Source organism: Thunnus maccoyii, chromosome 6 (genome assembly GCF_910596095.1).
Source record: "Thunnus maccoyii chromosome 6, fThuMac1.1, whole genome shotgun sequence".
Taxonomy (NCBI): domain Eukaryota; kingdom Metazoa; phylum Chordata; class Actinopteri; order Scombriformes; family Scombridae; genus Thunnus; species Thunnus maccoyii.
The window spans coordinates 11,749,198-11,769,558 of NC_056538.1; the positions used below are offsets into that span (position 1 = coordinate 11,749,198).

The following is a 20,361-nucleotide window of genomic DNA, read 5'->3' on the forward strand; positions in this document are numbered from 1 at the left end:
CCAGGTTCAGCTTTTCTAATTGGCCTTCACCTTGGAGACCCCCACCCTAATGAGATAACAAACTCCAGGTGTTGCACCTGATATAACCTCTGGGATTCACAGAGGGACTATGACACATACACACACACCCCTGCTCCATCTGTCTGCTCTACAATAAACACTGTCAGGCCATAATGATGATGTCCGGATTCTCACAGCAAAGTCAACACAAAGATCTGCAATTTGACTCCTTCACATTTATTCAACTCAGAAATAGAGCCACAAAGCTATTTATATGTCAAACCAATAGGTGACTTTGATGTAAAAAAAAAAAAAAAAAAAAAAACTGTATCCTGATCTTCCCTCTCTAGGTTTCAGAAAAATCTAAATCTCATCTTGCCGCCCAAGTGAAAATCTGTCTATTTTTTATGATGAAAAACTGGAGAAACAGTCCACAAGTGGAATGTCTCACCTGCAAGAGCTCCACAATAGATTCAGATAGATTTTGGCAGTTTTCATGTGGGTCTTGGAGTGAATAATTATAACAACCACTGCAGTAAACAAGTCCTACTACAGCACAGTGCCCTAACTTTGTTGACAAGCAGCAACTCAATAATGAGGACAGCCACAACCCGCCACGCCATGGCTCCCCTGCCCACGATTACAGCAACATCTGCTCTGAGGCACCCAACGCATCAGGTGGGATCTGTGGTATCTGAACAAACACAGGCGGCATATGTGTGTGTGTGTAAGCGTTAGAGTAACTAGGGACACTGGTGAGGGTATGAGTAGTGCCTTGAGGCGAGGAGCAGAAGGGTGGCAGGGTTCCTGACTCCCACTGTGGCCTGTTTAGACGCTAGCCTCTGTGACTCATCTACGTGTCACTAATGCTTTCCCTATGAATGGACAGATACAGATACACTGCAGAAAGGCAACGCTACCACCACAGGGGGAAGTGTAAGTGTGAATAGCCTGTGAGACTAGCATGAGCCATCCTTAGTCATACTCCCGCCTGTCTGAGCACAGAGTTGCCATACAGTTACAAGTAATTGATCTAAAAAAACAAAAATAAATCAAAACCAGCTGTCTTTTATATAGCTGGAAACATGCAGTGTGGTGCCAGTAGATGAGCAGTGAGGTACCCATGCACCTGTTGTCTGGCTCGTCCCTCTCATCTCATCCAGGCTCTCCTCATTTGGGCTGCTCTCCTGCAGTGGCAGCTGTGAATATGTACACCTTGTTAGGAGGCTGACAGTTCTGGCAGAGGGAGAGGCAGAAGAGTAGCTTGTTATGAAGAACAGGCTAACTATATGTCAATCCCTGCTTTGCAGAGAGAGGAAACACAAAAACAGACAGAGAATAAACAAGAGATTGTCTTTAAGATACAAAAACATCTTTAAAATTTTCATATAACTTATCTTTAATAAAGAAAGACCCATTTTTAATATTTGAATGTACTGAGCTAAAAGCTAATTGACCCCAGTTACTATCAAAATGAGATTTGCCTCAGAAAGGAGGAGGCCTGATCATTATAACCTGCCACACTGTAAATCCCCATTTGCCGCTCATCCAGCTCTGTCATCCCTGTGCTGTAATTACACTGCATCTGATATCACGGGGAAATGCTAACAGATTCAGCAAATCTCAGATAAGCGTTATAGACTTTGGGTTGTCTGGGGAGCTGCTTATCACAGACCTGCATGAGGCTAAAAAAGGCAGAAGGCTGGGGTCACTGAACAGGCAATACTGCCAATTAAGGACTTCATAACACAATTTATATGTTGAAACTTTTGTTTGAAATGGAAAAACTCTTTCATGTAATGAGGGACATTGTAATGTAAAATAAAAAAAACTGAAGATATGATGGCAATGAATATAAACATATCTGGTGATTCAAATGATTTTTTTTTTCTTTTGGTTCTCACTTCAAAAGAATAGGTTGATACTTTGGGAAGTAATTTGCACTCAGGTACTGCCAGCAACCAGTTAGCTTAGCAAAAAGACAAGAAAACAGCTAGCCTGGCTCTGTCCAGCGTTGACAAACCAAAACTTGTCATTTTTACACTTAGTTGTAAACAGAATTCTCAAAAAATAATCAAGATAGAGTATGAGGTGACTTTTTCATTACCGCTGGAGTGCCATCTTTTTTCCTGTTCTCTTTTGGGCAAAATAACAACTGACACATGTCTCACTTTAACAATTAAATACATCAGGGTGACATATTGTGTTAACTAGTTGACATGACTTTATATAGCTGTGTGTAAAAACACACAGATACTAGAAACTCATTTAGCAGCTTCAAAATCAGCTCATACTGCTGATGCTGAATTACACAAACCAATTTTGATCCATAATTGTAATAATGACTGACCTTAAAGCAAAAAAAAGCCTATAGATGGTTTACATCTGTGATTAGGTGAAGATGTGGCTGTGTTGTTTACGGGGAGTGAGTGCATATGAGATAATGTCCTCCTCTGATCAGCTATAATGATCAGAGCTGTGAGGATTAAGTACCAATGTCCCAGTAAAGGAGCTTTGCACTGACAAATGTAGGACCAGTGGCTCTCCTAATCTGCCTAATTTGCTCATCCACAGATGATGCTGCAGCGCCTTCAGATTGGATTTAAACCTGGCACAAGAATGGTGTAGAGTGCCTTGCTGTGGCCAGATGTGGGACTGCAGGAGGAAGCTGCATGGCCCCATGAGAAAAACTTAATCGACGGATAAAACACAGGAACATAATCAAAACAAAACTGAGAGTAAATGAAAGTCACACAGGAGCATCTGAGACATTTTTCAATCGATCATTACAAATTAAATGCTGTAAATGAGTTAACTTCTAACAGACCGTTCTAACAGTGTTTGATTTATCTCATAATTTGAATTAAATTGGTTGGACATCTATTACTGTTTGTAATAAATGTGCAACTCTAGAAAAAAAAAACAATTGTGTGTGTCATAATCAGCTTTTTTATGACAACTTCACAAGCCTCTAATTGCTGGATTGGATTAATAAGAATTTCATTGGTCCCTAAAAATTAGGTCATGAGCCATAAAAAGTTGGGAAACCCTCTAACCCAAAGAGGTATGACACACATGATCAACCACCGGATTCACAATGTGTCATGGGTAGTAACAGACAAGTAAACGATGCATTCCGGCTTCCCCCAGTTTTTATACTCTGGGGCCAAGGAAGTATCTCAAAGTCACAGGGAAGAAGAAGAAGCAGGAACTATGCTTAAATGGGTCATTCACAAGACCCAGTGCATGACAAGCAATACCGGAAAGATGAATTTTTGTGGTCACAGCCTGTCCCCACATTATTAGGGTTATTGTAACTATAGTGATTAACTTCAGTGAGAGAGTGAGACAGAGAGAGAGGGAGAGAGAGGGGGGGGAGACGGAGACGGGGTGAACATGTGACAGTGTAACTGTGGACTCATGAGGAATTCAGAGCGAGACAGTGGTTGTCTCTGTGTGAAACAGGGAGCGTGGAGAAGGCCTGTGACATTGATCTCGCCTTACCACTGGATCTTCTTCCTCCTTCCTTGCACTATGCAGTGCAGCAAATGAAACAGTCTTGGCTGGAACATGCACAGAACAAAAACGTCTGAGTTTCTAACTTGGAAGTTTAAATGTGTCTTTTCTATATACCACAATCTTTACATATTGCACTGGAGACCAATTATACTGACCAGCAGTCGGTGCTTGGGTACAGAATGACATTTTGTGAAGATAAAGTGTGAATCCTGTCCATATTGACGGTAATTGGCATGGTATTTGGATGATGTAATCATATGAAAAGTCACTGACTTTATGGTATTAGCTGAGTTGTTGATCCTATGGGAGTGAATGGGGCTTTAAAAGACTTCAGCATTGGGCTTTAACACATAGCAGTGTGCATGTCACCATAATGAGCTTACGCACTGTCAATCAGTGTGCAACACTGAGCATTTTGAGACTTTAAAGGAGTTTGTATACAGGTGGTGTGCTATAATGTGCCTCTATGGATTGTATTGCATTATATTTACATAAAATAACTCATAAACTGTACAAATAATCATAATGAATATATGTAGGTTGTGGCTCAGATATTAAATACAGTGTCTATGAGGATTGCCTTTCAAACTTATTAACTCAAAAAATAAACCAGTTCTCAGTAAGAAAATTCATATCACCCGTCTACAAAGAATTACGCACAATTTGATAAATCAATGGTCTTGGTGGCATCAAAAATGTAGGAGTGACACACTTTTGATGCCACCGTGATTTTTAAAGATAAAAGTGTCATTTTTTCAGATATATCTCATTAAACACAAATTAAATTAAGTATAAAGAATCTATACAAAGAAATTAATATCCCACCTAACCTTTTAGTTGAATATGTTTTATAACTTTAGGAGACTAACATATGTGCTGATATATGTAAGCATGGGGGATTTTCTTTTTTCTTTTTTTTCTTTTTTTGCTGTGACTGAACAAATTTAAAATACTAGACTACCATAACAAGACAACCAAAGGCTATGCACAAAGTATAGAGAATTGGATTTGAACTGTAAATGCGGAAACATTAAGGGAAGAAAGAACTGTGAAACAATGTGGACTTTTTGTTACACTCTTCAAAGAACACACACACACACACACACACACACACACGCCCCTTGTCTTGTCTGTCCGGCATGTTCACATCAGTCTAAATTGTGGTGGGAGGTCGTTCAATTGCATACTTTGTTAAAAACCTGTCACCATGCACACAGGAAGTGGTGAAATCAGCAGCGTCAAGTATACCTTCAAAATAAAAGACAATTAGGGGGTGGTTGAATCATAAACAGAAACTAAAAATTACGTTCAGTTGATATCACTCAACTCAGTAAAATTAAAATATTAAAATATTAATGTAACAGAACTTATAGCCTGTAGTGGGCTATGTAGTTAGCACTGATGAGGGATTCCATTGTTGGAGGCTTATAAGCCAACTTATCCTCTTTGGCCCATTTTATATTGTCTGTGGCTGTGCTTGCTGTATTTTTCTGTGCTGTATGTGGCTCATATTAAAACGTAATATGTAATCATGGCTGTATTATAAGAGCTGAACAGGACTCCGCCACTCAGCCATGCAGCCAATTTTTCCCAGTGGTAGGCCTATAACAGCGAAAAATCCCCCTGCGGCCCAAAAAGCATTTTCCCTAAGTCTATGGGCCAAGTGAGAACTCGTGGGTGGGGCAAGCAGGAGAAACACTACTGCGCATGTTCAGTGGGCTGTACAACATGGAAGCAAACCAGGAAGCTAGTCACTTTTTTTGGGCACATGTGCCAGATGAGCAATTCTTATTGGACTGAATGGACACCATTTTGGGTCCGGTATCCAGCTCAATACATCCATGGTGCATCATGGATGTATAACAAGAGCTGGATAGGGCGCTGCCACTCAGCCTTGCAGCCAATTTTTCCCAGTGGTCACTCACGGTATTGCAACGAAAAATCCCCCCGTGGCCCAAAAAGCATTTTCCCCATAGACCACCACTGTAAAAGAGACGTCTGTAAAACTGTTGACAGGACACCTTGGAATTCAAACAACGTCAATTATGACTCTTTCTGTTATGAACTTTTGAACCATGGAGGTTTTATATTTGTAAAACTTTCCTCCAGCTGAGAAAAGCGATTTAAAAATCTGTGACTTTACCACAATGTTAAGTCTATGGGCCGAGCGGGAACTCGCAGACGGAGCCAGTGGGGGAAACACTACTGCGCATATTCAGTGGGCAACACAACGCAGAAGCAAACCCAGAAGCTAGAAACTTTTTTTGGTATATGCACCAGCCAAGCAATTCCTATAGGACTGAATGGGCGCCATTTTTAGTCCGGTATCCAGCTCTTATAATACATCCATGTGGTGCTTATGCCAAAAAAGTTTCTAGCTTTTGGGTTTACTTCCGGGGATATGCGGCCCACTGAATATGCGCAGAAGTGTTTCTCCTGCTGGCCCCTCTGATGAGTTCCCGCTTGGCAATGGATAGACTTTACATTGTGGTGACGTCACGGATTTTTAAATCACTTTTCTCGGATCGAGGAAGGTTTTACAAATATAATACCCCATGGATCAAAGGGTCATGATTGACCTTGTTTGTAGTTCAAGGTGTCCTGTCAACAGTTTTACAGGCATCTCTTTTACACTGGTGGTCTATGAGGAAAATGCCTTTTGGGCTGCAGGGTGATTTTTCGCTGCAATACTGTGAGTGGCCTCTGGGAAAAATTGGCTGCAAAGCTGAGCGGCAGCACCCTATCCGGCTCGTATCATGATGGTTCAGTTTACACCACTAACAATTTAGATACTTTTATCATATCAATAATAATAATAAACTTGATCAAAATATAAGAATGCATATTAGTTAGTCATGGAGACACACATTAGTGTATTTTGTTAGTATCAGAGATTCTGCTGTGTAGTCTGACCTCTGGCTATAGGACAATGTAGTTAGTGAGATGTGCCACTGCTGAGTGCATATCTTTTCAAACATCTTCCAGGAGTGTTCTTTTGTGACTGCAATTGTGTAATAACTATTGTGCAATGGAGGAAGAAATATTCACATCCTTTACTTAAGTAAAAGTAGAAATATTGTAGTCTAAAAATGCTCCATTACAAAGCAAAAGTACAGAAGTATTATCAGCAACTCATCAAAAGTATCAAAAGTAAAAGTGGCTTCTTTCAAGTATTATAATATTATAGTATATTATATTGTCACTAAAAAAATACATGTAAAAGTATTTATTTTACTGTTGTAGTTTATCAGTGTGGAGCCAATTTTAGATACTTTAGGTAGATTAATAGTAATGGTTCTGCATCATATTATATGTGTATCATATGTTTAAAAAAATAAAATAAAATAATAATAATAATAATAATAATAATAATAATAATACATGTTATTTATTTAGCACAAACACATTTAAAAAAGATAAGCGCATACAATTTAAACAACAATTAGAATATTAAAATATATTATTTTATATAAAATCTTAATCTGAAAAGTAACTATAAGTGTCGAATAAATGTAGTGGAGTAAAAAGTACGAAGTAGCATGAAATGGAAATACTCAAGTAAAGTACAAGTACATCAAAAATTGTACTTAAGTACAGTACTTGAGTAAATGTTTAATTACTTTCCACCACTGCTATTATGAATGCACTGTTAGAGATGTAGCATTGGTTCAACATAATGGACAATGAATAGAGGTATTACATGCAGTGATTATTGATATTTTACTCGAGATCTCGAGGTAATATCATTTTTTTAAAAAATAATTGCAAGCATGGCCGCACTCGGCTTCCATACTCTGGCTACCCGTTACCTTTAATTTGAAGGAAACAACCGGAAGTAGCATTTCCTACTTCGGCCAGCTTGAAGCCGTTGGCGTTGATTGGACGAGAGACATCCTGTGGAAGTGTCCCGACGGCAGTCAAACTAACAGTTTTCAGCGTCAGTTAAAGGGTCAACTCGTCAGTATGTCAAGTTTCTTTTTGACGGTTGAAGAGGCAACTGTTCTGTGATGATGAAGATGATGAAGATGACGATGGCGGTCGTCGCGGTCCATCATGGCTAAACTGAAAACTTGAGGAGCAAAGTTTGTAACGAGGAGTCTTCTCCCAGACTTTCCCTGTCTAACGTGAACCAGCAGCACCATGGCGCACTCTGTCTCCGTCTGGGCATTTGCTTTCAGTTTATGCTTCGGCGTGACCAACTGTTACTTTTCTATTCCGCTTAAAATATACACAGGGAAATACAACTTATCCTCCGACGTGGATCTGACTCCTCTTCGTCTGGGAGCTTTAACGTCTGATGGAAACAGCCTCTCTCTGGCCTCTGACCCAACCGGTAAAGTCAACTTTCTGGACATGGTAAACAACTTGCAAGGGGACTCTGGAAGAGGCTACTACATAGAAATGTCAGTTGGTACTCCTGGCCAAAAGGTAATGTATCATAAACCTCGTTGCTGTGTGTTCATGTCTGTTGTGTTGGTTTCATTATGAACAGGATAAATATTAAAGGTGCCTTTCCTTTCCCTTCTTTCGTTTCTCTACTTTCCTTCTGAGTCACCGGATCATGTGTTTACATTCAGTCACTGATGGCAGGTCTGTTGTGTGAAGAGGGGCCGGGTCTGTCCACCATGTGATCCACTGAAGATTGTGTTTGTCGCATCCCCAAGGCTCTGTCTGAGACACCAGAACTATCTATTTGATATTTAAATATATGTCACGACTGTTTGATATGACCCCAGCAGCATATTATAATATCACTGTCCTTTATACAATAAAATCAGCTGTTTATTCTCCCAAAGCCTGCCTGCTTGCCTGGGACCGTCATGGCAGGATAGTATCATGGCTGTGGGGTGCAGCAGCTGGCTCAAGTCTCTTGCAGCCTTGGGGTCTGTAGGTAGACTAAACCCCCGCTCACATGCCCTCACATGATGCTGCCTGTGAGGACCACTGTTTCTTAGCAGGCAGCTGACAGGGATTATGAGGCTCCCAAGGAGCAAAGAGCAGCCCCAGAGTTGTACAAAACAGCCAATAGCCCTGGCTCAGGCATATTTGCTGCTTATTTTCCTCTGGTTGCACGGAAAGATGTGTGTGTAATTTATTGTTATCCTTTCATACTGCTGGTTATGTAAAGTGCTTAACGAGATCATATTAATGATTAAGTAGGACTAAATGGTCCCGGAAGGGTTGGAAGAAGGATTCTTCCCCGTCACTATTAAAAATACATGATGCTTTAAGGGTGTTGGAGGTTTAAGGCTACGCTTCGCCATTGTGTTGTAAGTAGATGCGTTTGAAATAGGGCTTAAACTAAAGGTGAATTATCTCATTAGTAAATTGACTTGGTGTTCTTTGGCCTCTCAAGTTAAACAGATCAGAGCTTTTAAGACTCTTGGGTGGCACAGCTCAGTTTCTCAGGCTCACAGAGGCTTATCAGCACTGCCTGCCATGTCACTGCCCTGTGTCAACCTATGAGAGGATAATAAAGATGGATAATGCCAGTGTACACTTCCCACACAACTTTACAACCAGATCAAAGTTGTTCTCATGAAAAATGGGCTTAACATCTGTAGTTTTAAGGACATACCAAAGATAAAGGTGTTGCCCAAATGAGGCCATTTCCCAAACTTAATATTTGGTTAGATAACCATGTATTCACTGCAACATTTCATTCCTATTCAACCTTCCTCATGCTGCATAAAGAGTAAATAGTAACTATGCTTACCTACGCAACAGACAACAGGTGTGGCTCCCAATTAGTCTTAACGATGCTTCAGCTGTTTGATAAAGAGTCATATATAAACACTTTGTGTCTATCTATAGCTAAGTTTTCCTACTGTTGGAACTTTTATTGATTTATAGGTATTATTATTTTGTGTTTGTACAACCTCTCTGATTACCTTTTTATAAAACGAACAATAAGATTGCCAAGGGAGCCTCACCAGTTTTGCCATTTTGACTTGCCATAGCAGGGAAAGCACAGGTGTAACGTAGTGATGTGTCCCAGTCAGTCCAGTGAGCCAGAAAGCACAATATCAGAGCCCTGAGACCAGTTCGCCCACAATCAAGACTATAACTTTTGTTGAACAGTAGCCTGTGTGGGATTAGTAGCTTTCACAACATAGTATAAGAATTGTCAACAGGCCAGCCATTCATTTGTAGAGATATGTTATACAACATGATAGCCACCATTAGCTACTGGTCTTAAAAGACCAAATAAGGCTTTAGCAGCAAAACCTTTGAGTGTACTGAGTTGAGCAATGGTGCATTTTGTTGCTTAAAAGTTCGATTTTTTTACTTGTAACAGGAAGAATATGTTATTTCCTCTTTCAAAGCTGCATAGTCAAGGTAAGGCAGTAGGTATTAATGTTACTGGTCATACCTGTGTTTGTTTGCTGCAATGACATGTCTAAATATCTGCCATGTAAAATGACATAATTTGGTGTTTATGTACTGAAGGCAAGTGTGGCACTGGCTCTCCATACAGCCTAAGGAAGCTCAAGAGGAATGACATTATGATAAGACTATTAATCTCAGATTACTTTGAATGTTGCACTCATAGTCAATGGGAAATATGTTGCAGTCTATGTTTGCAATGATTGTCTCAAAAGGTAATTTACTTAATTTCTAGCATGTAAACGCTGTAGATGTGAGATGTACAGAAAGACAGGGTGTCATCAGAATTGTATGTATATTACAACTTTTTTAATGGCTCAGGAATGAGCTGAATTATAATAGAGGAGGGAGAGTGTAATGTATAGATAGAGAAGACCGTTACACCTCTTAACATTCCTCTAACATTACAGCCTTTACAGTCTTGTAGTCTGTGCATACATTGAAAGCTTCATATCAGTTTCTCACATCAGCAGAGCTCAATCCACTTTGGTTCAGATTGGTTATGCAGTGCCAAAATGTCCTGTAACCCGATACTGTTGAGTAATACTCTCAATATTTTTCTAACTAAATGATGATGTGATTACAGGGCCGTGGTGTTAAATGAGGCACTATTCAAATGAGCCACTAATTGCCGCATCTGTTAGCATGTGGCACAGCCAGGCTGAGGTGTCGGCTGGAGAGCCTCACATCTGCTAATTGGTACAAACAGGTAGCAGATGCATGTTGTTGCCACGGAGCCACCGCCAATTAGACAGCGAGCGCTCAACTGCGGGCGACTGCAGGCTGCCTCAGCAGCGGGGGGAAGAGATTTGCCCGAGGCTCAACAGCCGAGCTCAGAGAGGAGTGTGACTAGAAATGATAGGTGGCGTGGGGATAAGGAAATGCCCCTGCTCCCCCTCCTCCACCTCGAGGTTCCAGTATTTTCCAATCTGGCCTGTTTGGCAGGTTCCGGCCTTGTGTGAGTGGACTGATGCCATCTGCCAGGCAGCAGTGGGGTTTTAGATGGCACAGTCACAGTGATGGGACCAGGGCCAGTCCAATGAGGAGGAACTGATAAGCCTGTCTCCTGTGGACAGGCCAACAGGGGCTTCCCGTGCCTGAACCAGTCTGTAACACATGGTTGATAATTACAGAATTGTTTCATAATGACTTCATGCCCACCTGAGCGTGACAGTGGGATGTTGGCTTTGAGGAATAATTTATGATACTTCTGGTTTCTCAGCAAATACAGTATGTATAATGATAAACAGACTCTAGTTACCGTTTAGCTTTTGGCTGAAGGGCTTGAGGAAGTAAATGTCTTCTTGTTATGCATGGAATGACTTGTTTGGCTGTCCAATTCATTTGCATTGTAAATAAACAACTTCCTGCTGGTCTGGTCTTTCTTAAACAGTGGCAGCTGCAGAGGAGTGATGATGGATTGATTGTTCCAGTCAGCGTTCATGAGTATGCTGAAGAAATACTTAGTATAGACAGTGCGACATCGGTGACGATCCACCGTATAGACCTCTTTAAGTCATCAGGTGAATGTGGGGTATTAGGTTTATGCCCCCCGTCGTGGTGAGGAACGCTTGCTTGAAAGTGCTAATGTGGCCACTGCTCAGTAGTGGAGGTGACAGAAATCTTGTGGCTAATTAGTCCCTGCTTGTTGACTTGATAGAATATAATAGAAACAGTAATTAAAAATAGAAAAGAGTTCAAACTAGCTAAATATATAAATATAATATCCATATTTAAAAAAAAAAAAAAAAAGCTGCTGAGATATTCTTCAGGATATAATTGATGCCTTGAAGGCAACATTATCTCAGCCGCTGTTAGCTGGTCCCCACTGTGCACATGACACATACCAGGACAGCTGGAGTGGGTCATGTCAGTAGCTAGAGGCTATCATGTTCAACTCACAGATCACACTTTAGAGAGTAATTATATCAGAGATGCATAGCAGTGTTTGCCCAATGGTAAAGCTCTTTACACCCAGAGATCATCTGTAATAGTTCTGTGTGACAGTGGAAAGCTCCGCATTAAGAAAAAAATAATTACAAAACACTGACCAAAAAGTGACTGTTATTGGCTCAAAACAAAGCACAGAGCAGAGAGTGGCTGTCACTGTCATTTTCCAGTTAAATAACTTCACACGGCAGATATTTAATAGCCGCTTGTTAACTTGCACACATGCAACATTGCTAAGTCGTGGATAATTTCCATTTATGTCACATATTTGACAACAGGCATTCCAGTTAATTAAATATTCCTCCATCAGGCTGAATATGGATCAGAGAGTCCCTAAGAAAGAAAGATATCCTTCTGTTTTGTCTGTTTTGTGTGTGTGTGTGTGTGTGTGTGTGTGTGTGTGTGTGTGTGTACCATCTTTTGTTCCCTCGTCAGTGTTTCCAGTTTAATTTGTTTGCTTTTTTTTTGTTTGTTTTTATGATTTGTAAGGAATGTAGTTTTTCCTGCTCTTCTCCCTCATCTGCAACAGCTTTTCATCTCCTAATTATTATTATTATTACTACAAACACACATTTTAATGTGTTGATTCAATTTTAAAAGCTAAAAGTCTACTTCTTAATGTATTAACGCTGTGCTGCACCTGTCTCTTATTTTTTCACTGTGTAACTCTGGAGCTCTGTGAGTCAGGGTGGGGTTGGTGTGCCGTTGTTAAAGCAAATGCTTCCTTGTGTTTTTCAGCTGAACATCCTGGTGGATACAGGCAGCAGTAACTTTGCCGTGGCTGCGGCTCCACACCCATTTATTACTCACTACTTCAACACTGCACTGTGAGTGGCCCAAACACTTGATGTAATCCGACGCACACGCTCGGACTGCAAATATCTTGTTACTATTGTGTTACAACTTTTAGTTCTAATTTTTACTATTACCTGATCTCCATCATCCACAGTCTCTTATAGCTGACGTAGGATTTATTGATGACATACTATCAGAAATCAAAGGTTTTTAACAGATAATGTTTCTATATTTAGTATATTTTGTAAAATATCATGGATCACTTAATCTTTGCTATTTTATTCATTTACATGTGTGTCATAAAAGGTTTAACTAAAGTGGTGAATTTGTCCTGTCATAATTGTTTCTTGCCTTATGCTTATTTTTTTGCCGTAGCCCCTTTATTTTAGCCCTAAATCTAATTAGCACTGATTTAGCTTTTTATCTCACCACAGTGCCACAAGGCTTTATAAGCGTTCTCAGTGTGTACCTCAGTCATGTCTTAATCAAGCTTCTTCCTCTGTGTTTTAGCTCCAGTACCTACAAGTCAACTGGCCGCACTGTGAGTGTCAGGTACACTCAGGGCAACTGGGAAGGTGAACTGGGTATCGACCATGTCTCCATCCCTAAAGGCCCCAACGGGACCATCACCATCAACATAGCTGCCATCCTGTCGTCTGACGGCTTCTTCCTTCCTGGGGTGAACTGGCAGGGCATCCTGGGACTGGCCTATCCCATGCTGGCACGGGTGAGACACACAAACATGCTCTTAAAAATCTGAAATTACTGTCTCACAGATTTTACTGGTAAATGAGTGTAATGTTAAGTATCAAAGCAGCAGATCTACACCTGAAATATAATGAAACAAAATATTTCCATGGCCAGGAATATTCAGGTATCATCGATAATAGTGTAGAAGTGAAATGTAGAAATCAGAAAAAGGGGTAATCAATTGTGAAACAGCACTTTTCTTCTTTATTTTGGGGTATATTTATGACAGTAGTGATATCTGATTACTGCTCATGGATGATTATAGATTTTTTTTGTTTATTGTTTCTTAGTAATTAAAAAAATCCAACATTGAAGAAATCAATGGGACTATTTTAATTCCACAGCCTCCTTTGTTTATTAAGCAATTAAAAAAATACTTTTATCTCTCTCTAGCTCTGATGTTTTAGGGCTCATATATTTTACACCTGCACCTGAAGTTGGTCGTACATGTTTAGAGAAAAAGACCTAAAATAAATGAAACAGTATTTTTACAAACATGTGTACGTTTTTCAGTCCTGAGTTTGTTTATTGATCACTGTGGAATATGTCAAAAAGTAATTAGGTAATTCAAGGAGCGGTACATTTAAATTACATTTATTATATAACCTTTCCACAAAGCCCCAAGCTTTTCGATACATGTAACCGGCAAATGAGACTTAAGGAAGCAAAACTTCTGTAGAAAGCGCAGGCTGCACAGAGAGGAAAAATAAGACATTCGATGATATCAGGTTTAAACAAGTTAATCAAGCAGCACTGCATAACTTCCTACTGCCCCACATCTTTTTTTTTTTTTTTTTTTTTTTTTACAGCACTGAAAAACATTTGAAACTGAGATCTTATCTGTGTGTAGTCACGGACATTTCACATGACAACAGAAAAGTTTCGTGTCTATGATTTTATTTTCGGAAGCCAAGGGTGGGAAGCTCCTGTGTAATGCTCATCTCATTTCTTTTCTTTTTTTTCCACACTGAATATCAGGCAAGAATGACAAAAGTATTACCCAACATAGTGTACTATTTCAGTAAATTACTTTTATCGTCATGTTTATTAATGGAGCTGGAGCAGCCCTTTTAATTGGATACAACTGAATATGATTATCTGTTCTCCTGATTAAATAAATCTAAAATCTTTCAGTGTAGAAGAAGCACAGTTAGTCGATTTTAATTCATTTTCAGGAGCCAGAAGAACATTCTTAAGTGCGGAGTGTGACAGTCGCCCAATGTCAGCTGTCTTTAACATGACTTTAACATGATAATTTGGTGAATTATCATGTTAAAGAATGACGTCAGCTTAAAAAGGCACAATACATTCCTTCATTCTGTGCTGACTACAGCAACCTTTGGGATCTAATGGCAGTGATTGAAGGGCAGATAGGCTCACACTGACCACTTTGTGCTGCTGGTGTCTCCTGAGCGTTCAGATTCAACTCGCCTGAGGGACGTTTTGTCATTCGTGACATCATGATAACACCTGTCTGAGAAAGAGAGGAGAGAGAACATCCTTTCAAAGGTCATACCACGGTCTCGTACCGTACTGAACATTGTTTCAATCTTTCAAAACACTTTTTTATCTGTTTTGAAGTCAGTAAAGAAAATCAGTTGTCTATTGTAACATTTAAATAATTAAACATAAACTAACAGTATCAGGAGTAAGTCCATCAGCCCGCCAGCAGTTAACTTTGCATATATCTCGTGTTTAAGTGTAAGCATTTTAATGTGTACAGGAGAGCTGCTTCCCCAGAAACAATTTTTCTGCTTTTTGCAATTTAAGTCATATCCTCGAACAAATCTTAGTTCTACAATTGACTGGTGTATCTTTTGTTCTCCTTCTTACTCCCCAAGTCTTATAAACTCCCAGAATAAAATAAATTTTTCTTAGAGACCCAAGTTATCCCATGTAGTCAGTGTTGAGATACAGGATCCATCACACAATGAGGTTTTTTTTTTTTTAGTCAGTTGATTTTTTTCCAGAATTTACACAAAGCATTTTTGGAATGAGATCTTTCATTCCTTAAATATTTTTCCTGAACTTATATTGGATTATTTTGGTTTTTTGCATAAGCTGAAAATGAAATAAACTTGCATATTCATACAAAATAAAAACTTCAAATGCAAAAGCTCAAATCAATTAACACGAATGAATGATGACACACTTTCTGTCTCTCAATCAGCCGGACTCGTCTGTGGAGCCCTTCTTCAACTCTGTGGTGGATCAGCTGGGAATTCCTGATATCTTCTCCCTCCAGATGTGCGGTGCTGGACTGTCAGCCAGCAGCACAGCGGACCCTGCGGGAGGCAGTCTTGTGAGTAGTCAGGAGGGGCTGCTCAGGGAGGACTTTGATAAAATGAACATATGAAAAATGTTTGGTTGTAGAGTTTGCTTAAAGGCAAAGAGGGTTTTTTTCATCTTTGGACACTTCTTATATGTTCTGCATCTAACTTTTGTGATGCAGTATGTGTGTAACATTTGTAGTATCCATTACGTACTTCACTAGGACAGTCCTGGGATGTGGTTGAGCACTCTCTTCTTCTCACACTAAATCAAATCCCTCACTAGTGGGTCAGACAGAGGAGCATTTTGGAGACATAATAGCTGGCATCCTCCTCGTCACTGCGGTTTCCCCATCGCAGGCCCAGTCTAGTTAGAGTGTAGCTAATTAAGCTAAGATAGTATCCTGCTGAGAGCAGGTCTGTCGCTGTTATACGAACGGCCTCGATGCCTCGCTCGCTGCATCTCCATCATGTGACCCACTGATATAGACAGATGGAGAAGATGGCAGGGTGCTTGTGTGTGTGTGTGTGTGTTTATGTACTTTGCCAAAATTGGGAGGGATAAAGCTTTTATTACAGCGTACCCTTGTTGGATTTTTACTGTGTTGTTGTGTTCACAGATGACCCAGTGATGAATGATGATATAATGAGTGTTTTGGGGTTTTTTTTTTTGTTTCTTCCTCAGATCATGGGAGGGGCTGAACCAACTCTGTATCGGGGGTCAATGTGGTACACCCCTATAATAGAGGAGTGGTACTACCAAGTGGAGGTTTTGAAGCTGGAGGTCGGAAACCAGAATCTGGACCTGGACTGCAGAGAGGTAAACTTATCATCATATCTTCTATGATATCTGAAACTGCTAAACACTACCCAACACCATGCAATGAGGTTCATTAAATGGGAGTAAATCATAAGCAGAGAGCAGTGCTGGTCAGATAACAGACATTTTCTGGTTGATATTCTTGCATGATGAGCTGCTTATTTGAAGGTTACAACACGGAAATGAATCCAGTTTGTCTGCTCATGAAAGAATTTCCTCATTTTCTATTCTTTTGTTTGCTCAAGGTCTTCAGTAGGAGCCCCGTTGAACTGAGAGAAACCTTACTGCACTTCACTCTTTCTCTCTTTCTTTTCAGTACAACATGGATAAAGCTATAGTCGACAGTGGGACGACACTGCTGCGACTTCCTGTCAATGTCTTCAACGCGGTGGTAGAAGCCATCACACGCAGCTCTCTGGTACGCTGCCGTCTCTCCACAGACAATGATGAAACGTGTTGTCAGAGTAAAGAGATGCAGGGGAGGATAGGACACACACACTGTTCAAGGACATAGTAGCTTTGAGAAGAAGCATCAGGAATTTTTCTTCTATAAAAATATGTGTGTGCCTGTGGTTTTGTTTGGGTTTTTTTTTTCTACTCTATGTTACACGTTTTCCACCTTTTTACAACTGTACACAAACAGAATTCAAGGTTAATTTGAACCTGGAAGCAACATTTTCAATTAATGTACCAACATCCTTGCAGATTAATCCCAAGCGGGTGAGGTTTCAACTCAGTAAAGGAAAATGAAAGAGAACAGCAAAGCCTGTTTTTGCTGCACTGACCTTCTGTTTCCCTTCGTCTCCTCCTCCATGTATTTGTCTCCTTGGTTCAGATCCAGGACTTTTCCTCAGGGTTCTGGGATGGCACCAAGCTTGCATGTTGGATGAAGGGAGAGACCCCCTGGAGGTTTTTCCCCAAGCTGTCCATCTATCTAAGGGCCACAAACACCAGCCAGTCCTTCCGCATCACCATCCTGCCTCAGGTACATAAACACATAAACACAAAAACATCCCTGAAGAGCTCCTCCATCCAGCTGAGAGACATAAACTCTTAGCAGTCATCGTTCTCCTCTGTTCATTCTCTCTTGTGCTGCAGCTGTACATCCAGCCAATCACAGATGTGGACGGCACGCTGGACTGCTTCCGTTTCGGAGTGTCTTCCTCTGCTAACGGCCTGGTGATCGGCGCTACCGTTATGGAAGGTTTCTACGTGGTGTTCGATCGTGCTCAGCGGAGACTGGGCTTCGCGCTCAGCAACTGTGCAGGTGAGGGAACATACCTGGCCAATCAAGGTGTTTGTGGAGTACTGCTAACTCACTAACAATGGTAGGAGTTTGTCTTTATGCCTGTGACCATTACAAAGACAGAAATGTATGTACAACTCAACATGTACAGATACAACCTCCAAACAAAGCAGTTCACTGTGTATCTTAAAACACTGGTTTGTATCATCAGCTGCATTTTTGTACACGGCTTGAAATGCGTGTTGCTTTTTTTTTTTTGGTAATTTTATTTCCCAATCTCAATGTACTATATTTATCTCAATGTACTATATTTATTGTGTGTGTTAGTACGAAGTGCTGAAGTCGTGCTGAAGTAATTCACATCAGAAAAACTGATGTTTGCACAAGAAAGCTTACTCACACTCAGTACACTTAATATTGTAATGACTCAAACACAGGAAGGAATACATACAGGAAGTATGAAGTAGCAATAAATACTACTTCAACTGTTTCTTCCAAACTTGTATTTATTTATTGACTGTTATGGTGCGTGTGTAAAGAAATAAAACAACCAAAGGAAAGAGGGAACTCCTCAAGAGCAGCTAATATAAGTGCTTTCATTAATGGCCAATAGGTTTAATTTCTATCATATGGTTTCAACTGATAATAGAGATCAACAAAATGTCAAGAAATGACATTTATCTTTAGCAAACGTATTGCTTCAACACTGCAAGATTTTAAACAGAAAAAGAGAAAATACAGTCTGGGCATTTAATTTAGATAAATCGATAACTTACAACAAAGCAAACTATGAAATATACTAGTGTGCTACTATACTACTTGTGTATATTTCATTTCATAGGTTCACTGACCAAGACCACCAGACAATCCCATTCATCATCACCTTAATGGCAAAGGTTAAACCTTAAAAAGCAGCACTTCCCTGAAGTTTCGTGTAAATATGAACCTGGGCAGGGCCTCCCTGCTCTTATCTTAAAGTACAATGATGACTTTTGTTCTGTAATAAGCAACAGACTTGGAGCAGATGTAGGCTGAAGGTTAAGGATGCAGGCTTGTGACAGTGGGGTAGCCAGAGCTGATATCCAGAGTTGGATGGTAAAATCTGGACACAGAAAGCTCTCAACTAGTGAAGCAAAAAATCTCTAATTGCTCTGATGATGCTGCTTAGTAGCTGTCAGTCAAAGACAACAAGTGAATAGACAGCTTGATAGTAATGTAGTTGTCATTTTATATCTGTAACAAGCAATTGTTCATCATCAAGTGTTTGTCTCAATCTAATCTTCACATGTCTGAAACATTAGGCTTGCTGTTTTTATCCAGCAGTGATCAAACATTTTTAGTATGCAAAAGTATTTGAGATATTCTACTTTTTCAAGGTTTATGAGTGTTTTATTTTGCCCTGTTGATTTTCAGACACTTGACGTTTTTACTTCAGGTGTGATTCAGCTGATCAGAACAGAGTTTTGCAACTATCTGTCTTATATTTCTCTGCAGTGAATGGCGGAGTGGCTCTGTCAGAGATCGCGGGACCCTTCTCCGCGGCGGACGTGGCGGCCGACTGCTCCAGCGGGGCTCTGAAGGAGCCTCTTCTGTGGGTGATCTCCTACGCGTTGATGGCGGTCTGCGCCGTGGTCCTCATCATCCTGCTGCTCTTGCTGGTCCTGCCATGCAGACGCAGAGACCGCTCAGGGGAGATAACCGATGAGTCCTCGCTGGTCCGCCACCGCATCAAGTGACTGAGAGGAAACGGACGGGCGAACAGGGTGAACGGGCAGGGGACCAGCGCACAGAGCCCATCCGAAGTGGTGGAGAAAGGGGTGAGGCTCGGCCTACACCGACCAACAATACTCAGCTCTGAATGTCTGACAGACTCTAGACTGCACTCATCAGCTTGGCCCGTGGAGGTAGACACAGACAGATCACCTGCCTCTTAAAGGGAAAATCCACCCTAAAAAACACTTCTATACATTTAAAAACATCTGTTGGTGATGCATAATGCATTTATGGTTCCAATTTCTTTGTTTGGTTGTCTTATTTTCACTGATAATTGGTCAACATATGTAGACACTGTGACAAAAAACACATCCAGCTTAAAAGAACAGTTTTTTGTAATGGTTATGACTTACTTCTCTTTAACTGGAAAGCCTCGTAAGTTATCCAGCATTGCTTGATAACTTACAAGCATTGTTTTACACCCAAAAAAAGGAGAGCACTAAAATCAAGTTCAAGCTGTTTAGGACTGTCAAAAGGTATTCTTGGAAATGTAGGACATCGCTAACACAAACAAAAGGGTGAACCAAACTATGAAACACTTTATAAAACATCTTGTGACGCACACTAACCATCACACAGCAGTGATATCAAAGGGTGGAGTTACTTCCTTACAGACAATCACACAACAGCAGGTGAGGAAGACATAAGCAGTACATGCACAGCTATTCTTTAATAATTTAATAGTTGGAGATTTGACTTCCAGGCAAATTGTGTATTATTAATTTCTCAAGGGCTCACAATCTCTTAAAAAGTGCCTTTACAGTTGATCATCTGCCACCAGCAGATCTTTTAGCTTCTTTAAAGATATGAAAGCCAACTCTGTGATCAGTGAAGGAATGTCTCAAGTGCCT

The 20,361-nt window shown here is 40.3% G+C and overlaps 1 protein-coding gene across 1 annotated transcript; it reads left to right on the forward strand.

Annotated features, from left to right (window-relative positions):
* Window positions 1–7,355: 7,355 nt before the first annotated feature.
* bace2 (beta-secretase 2) lies at window positions 7,356–20,149 on the forward strand. Its single transcript, XM_042415028.1, has 9 exons — window positions 7,356–7,947; window positions 12,595–12,683; window positions 13,162–13,378; window positions 15,572–15,703; window positions 16,357–16,491; window positions 16,808–16,909; window positions 17,327–17,476; window positions 17,590–17,758; window positions 19,232–20,149. The coding sequence occupies exons 1-9, from the start codon at window positions 7,660–7,662 to the stop codon at window positions 19,471–19,473; spliced, it is 1,524 nt and encodes a 507-aa protein (XP_042270962.1). The 5' UTR covers window positions 7,356–7,659; the 3' UTR covers window positions 19,474–20,149.
* The last annotated feature ends 212 nt before the right edge of the window (window positions 20,150–20,361 follow it).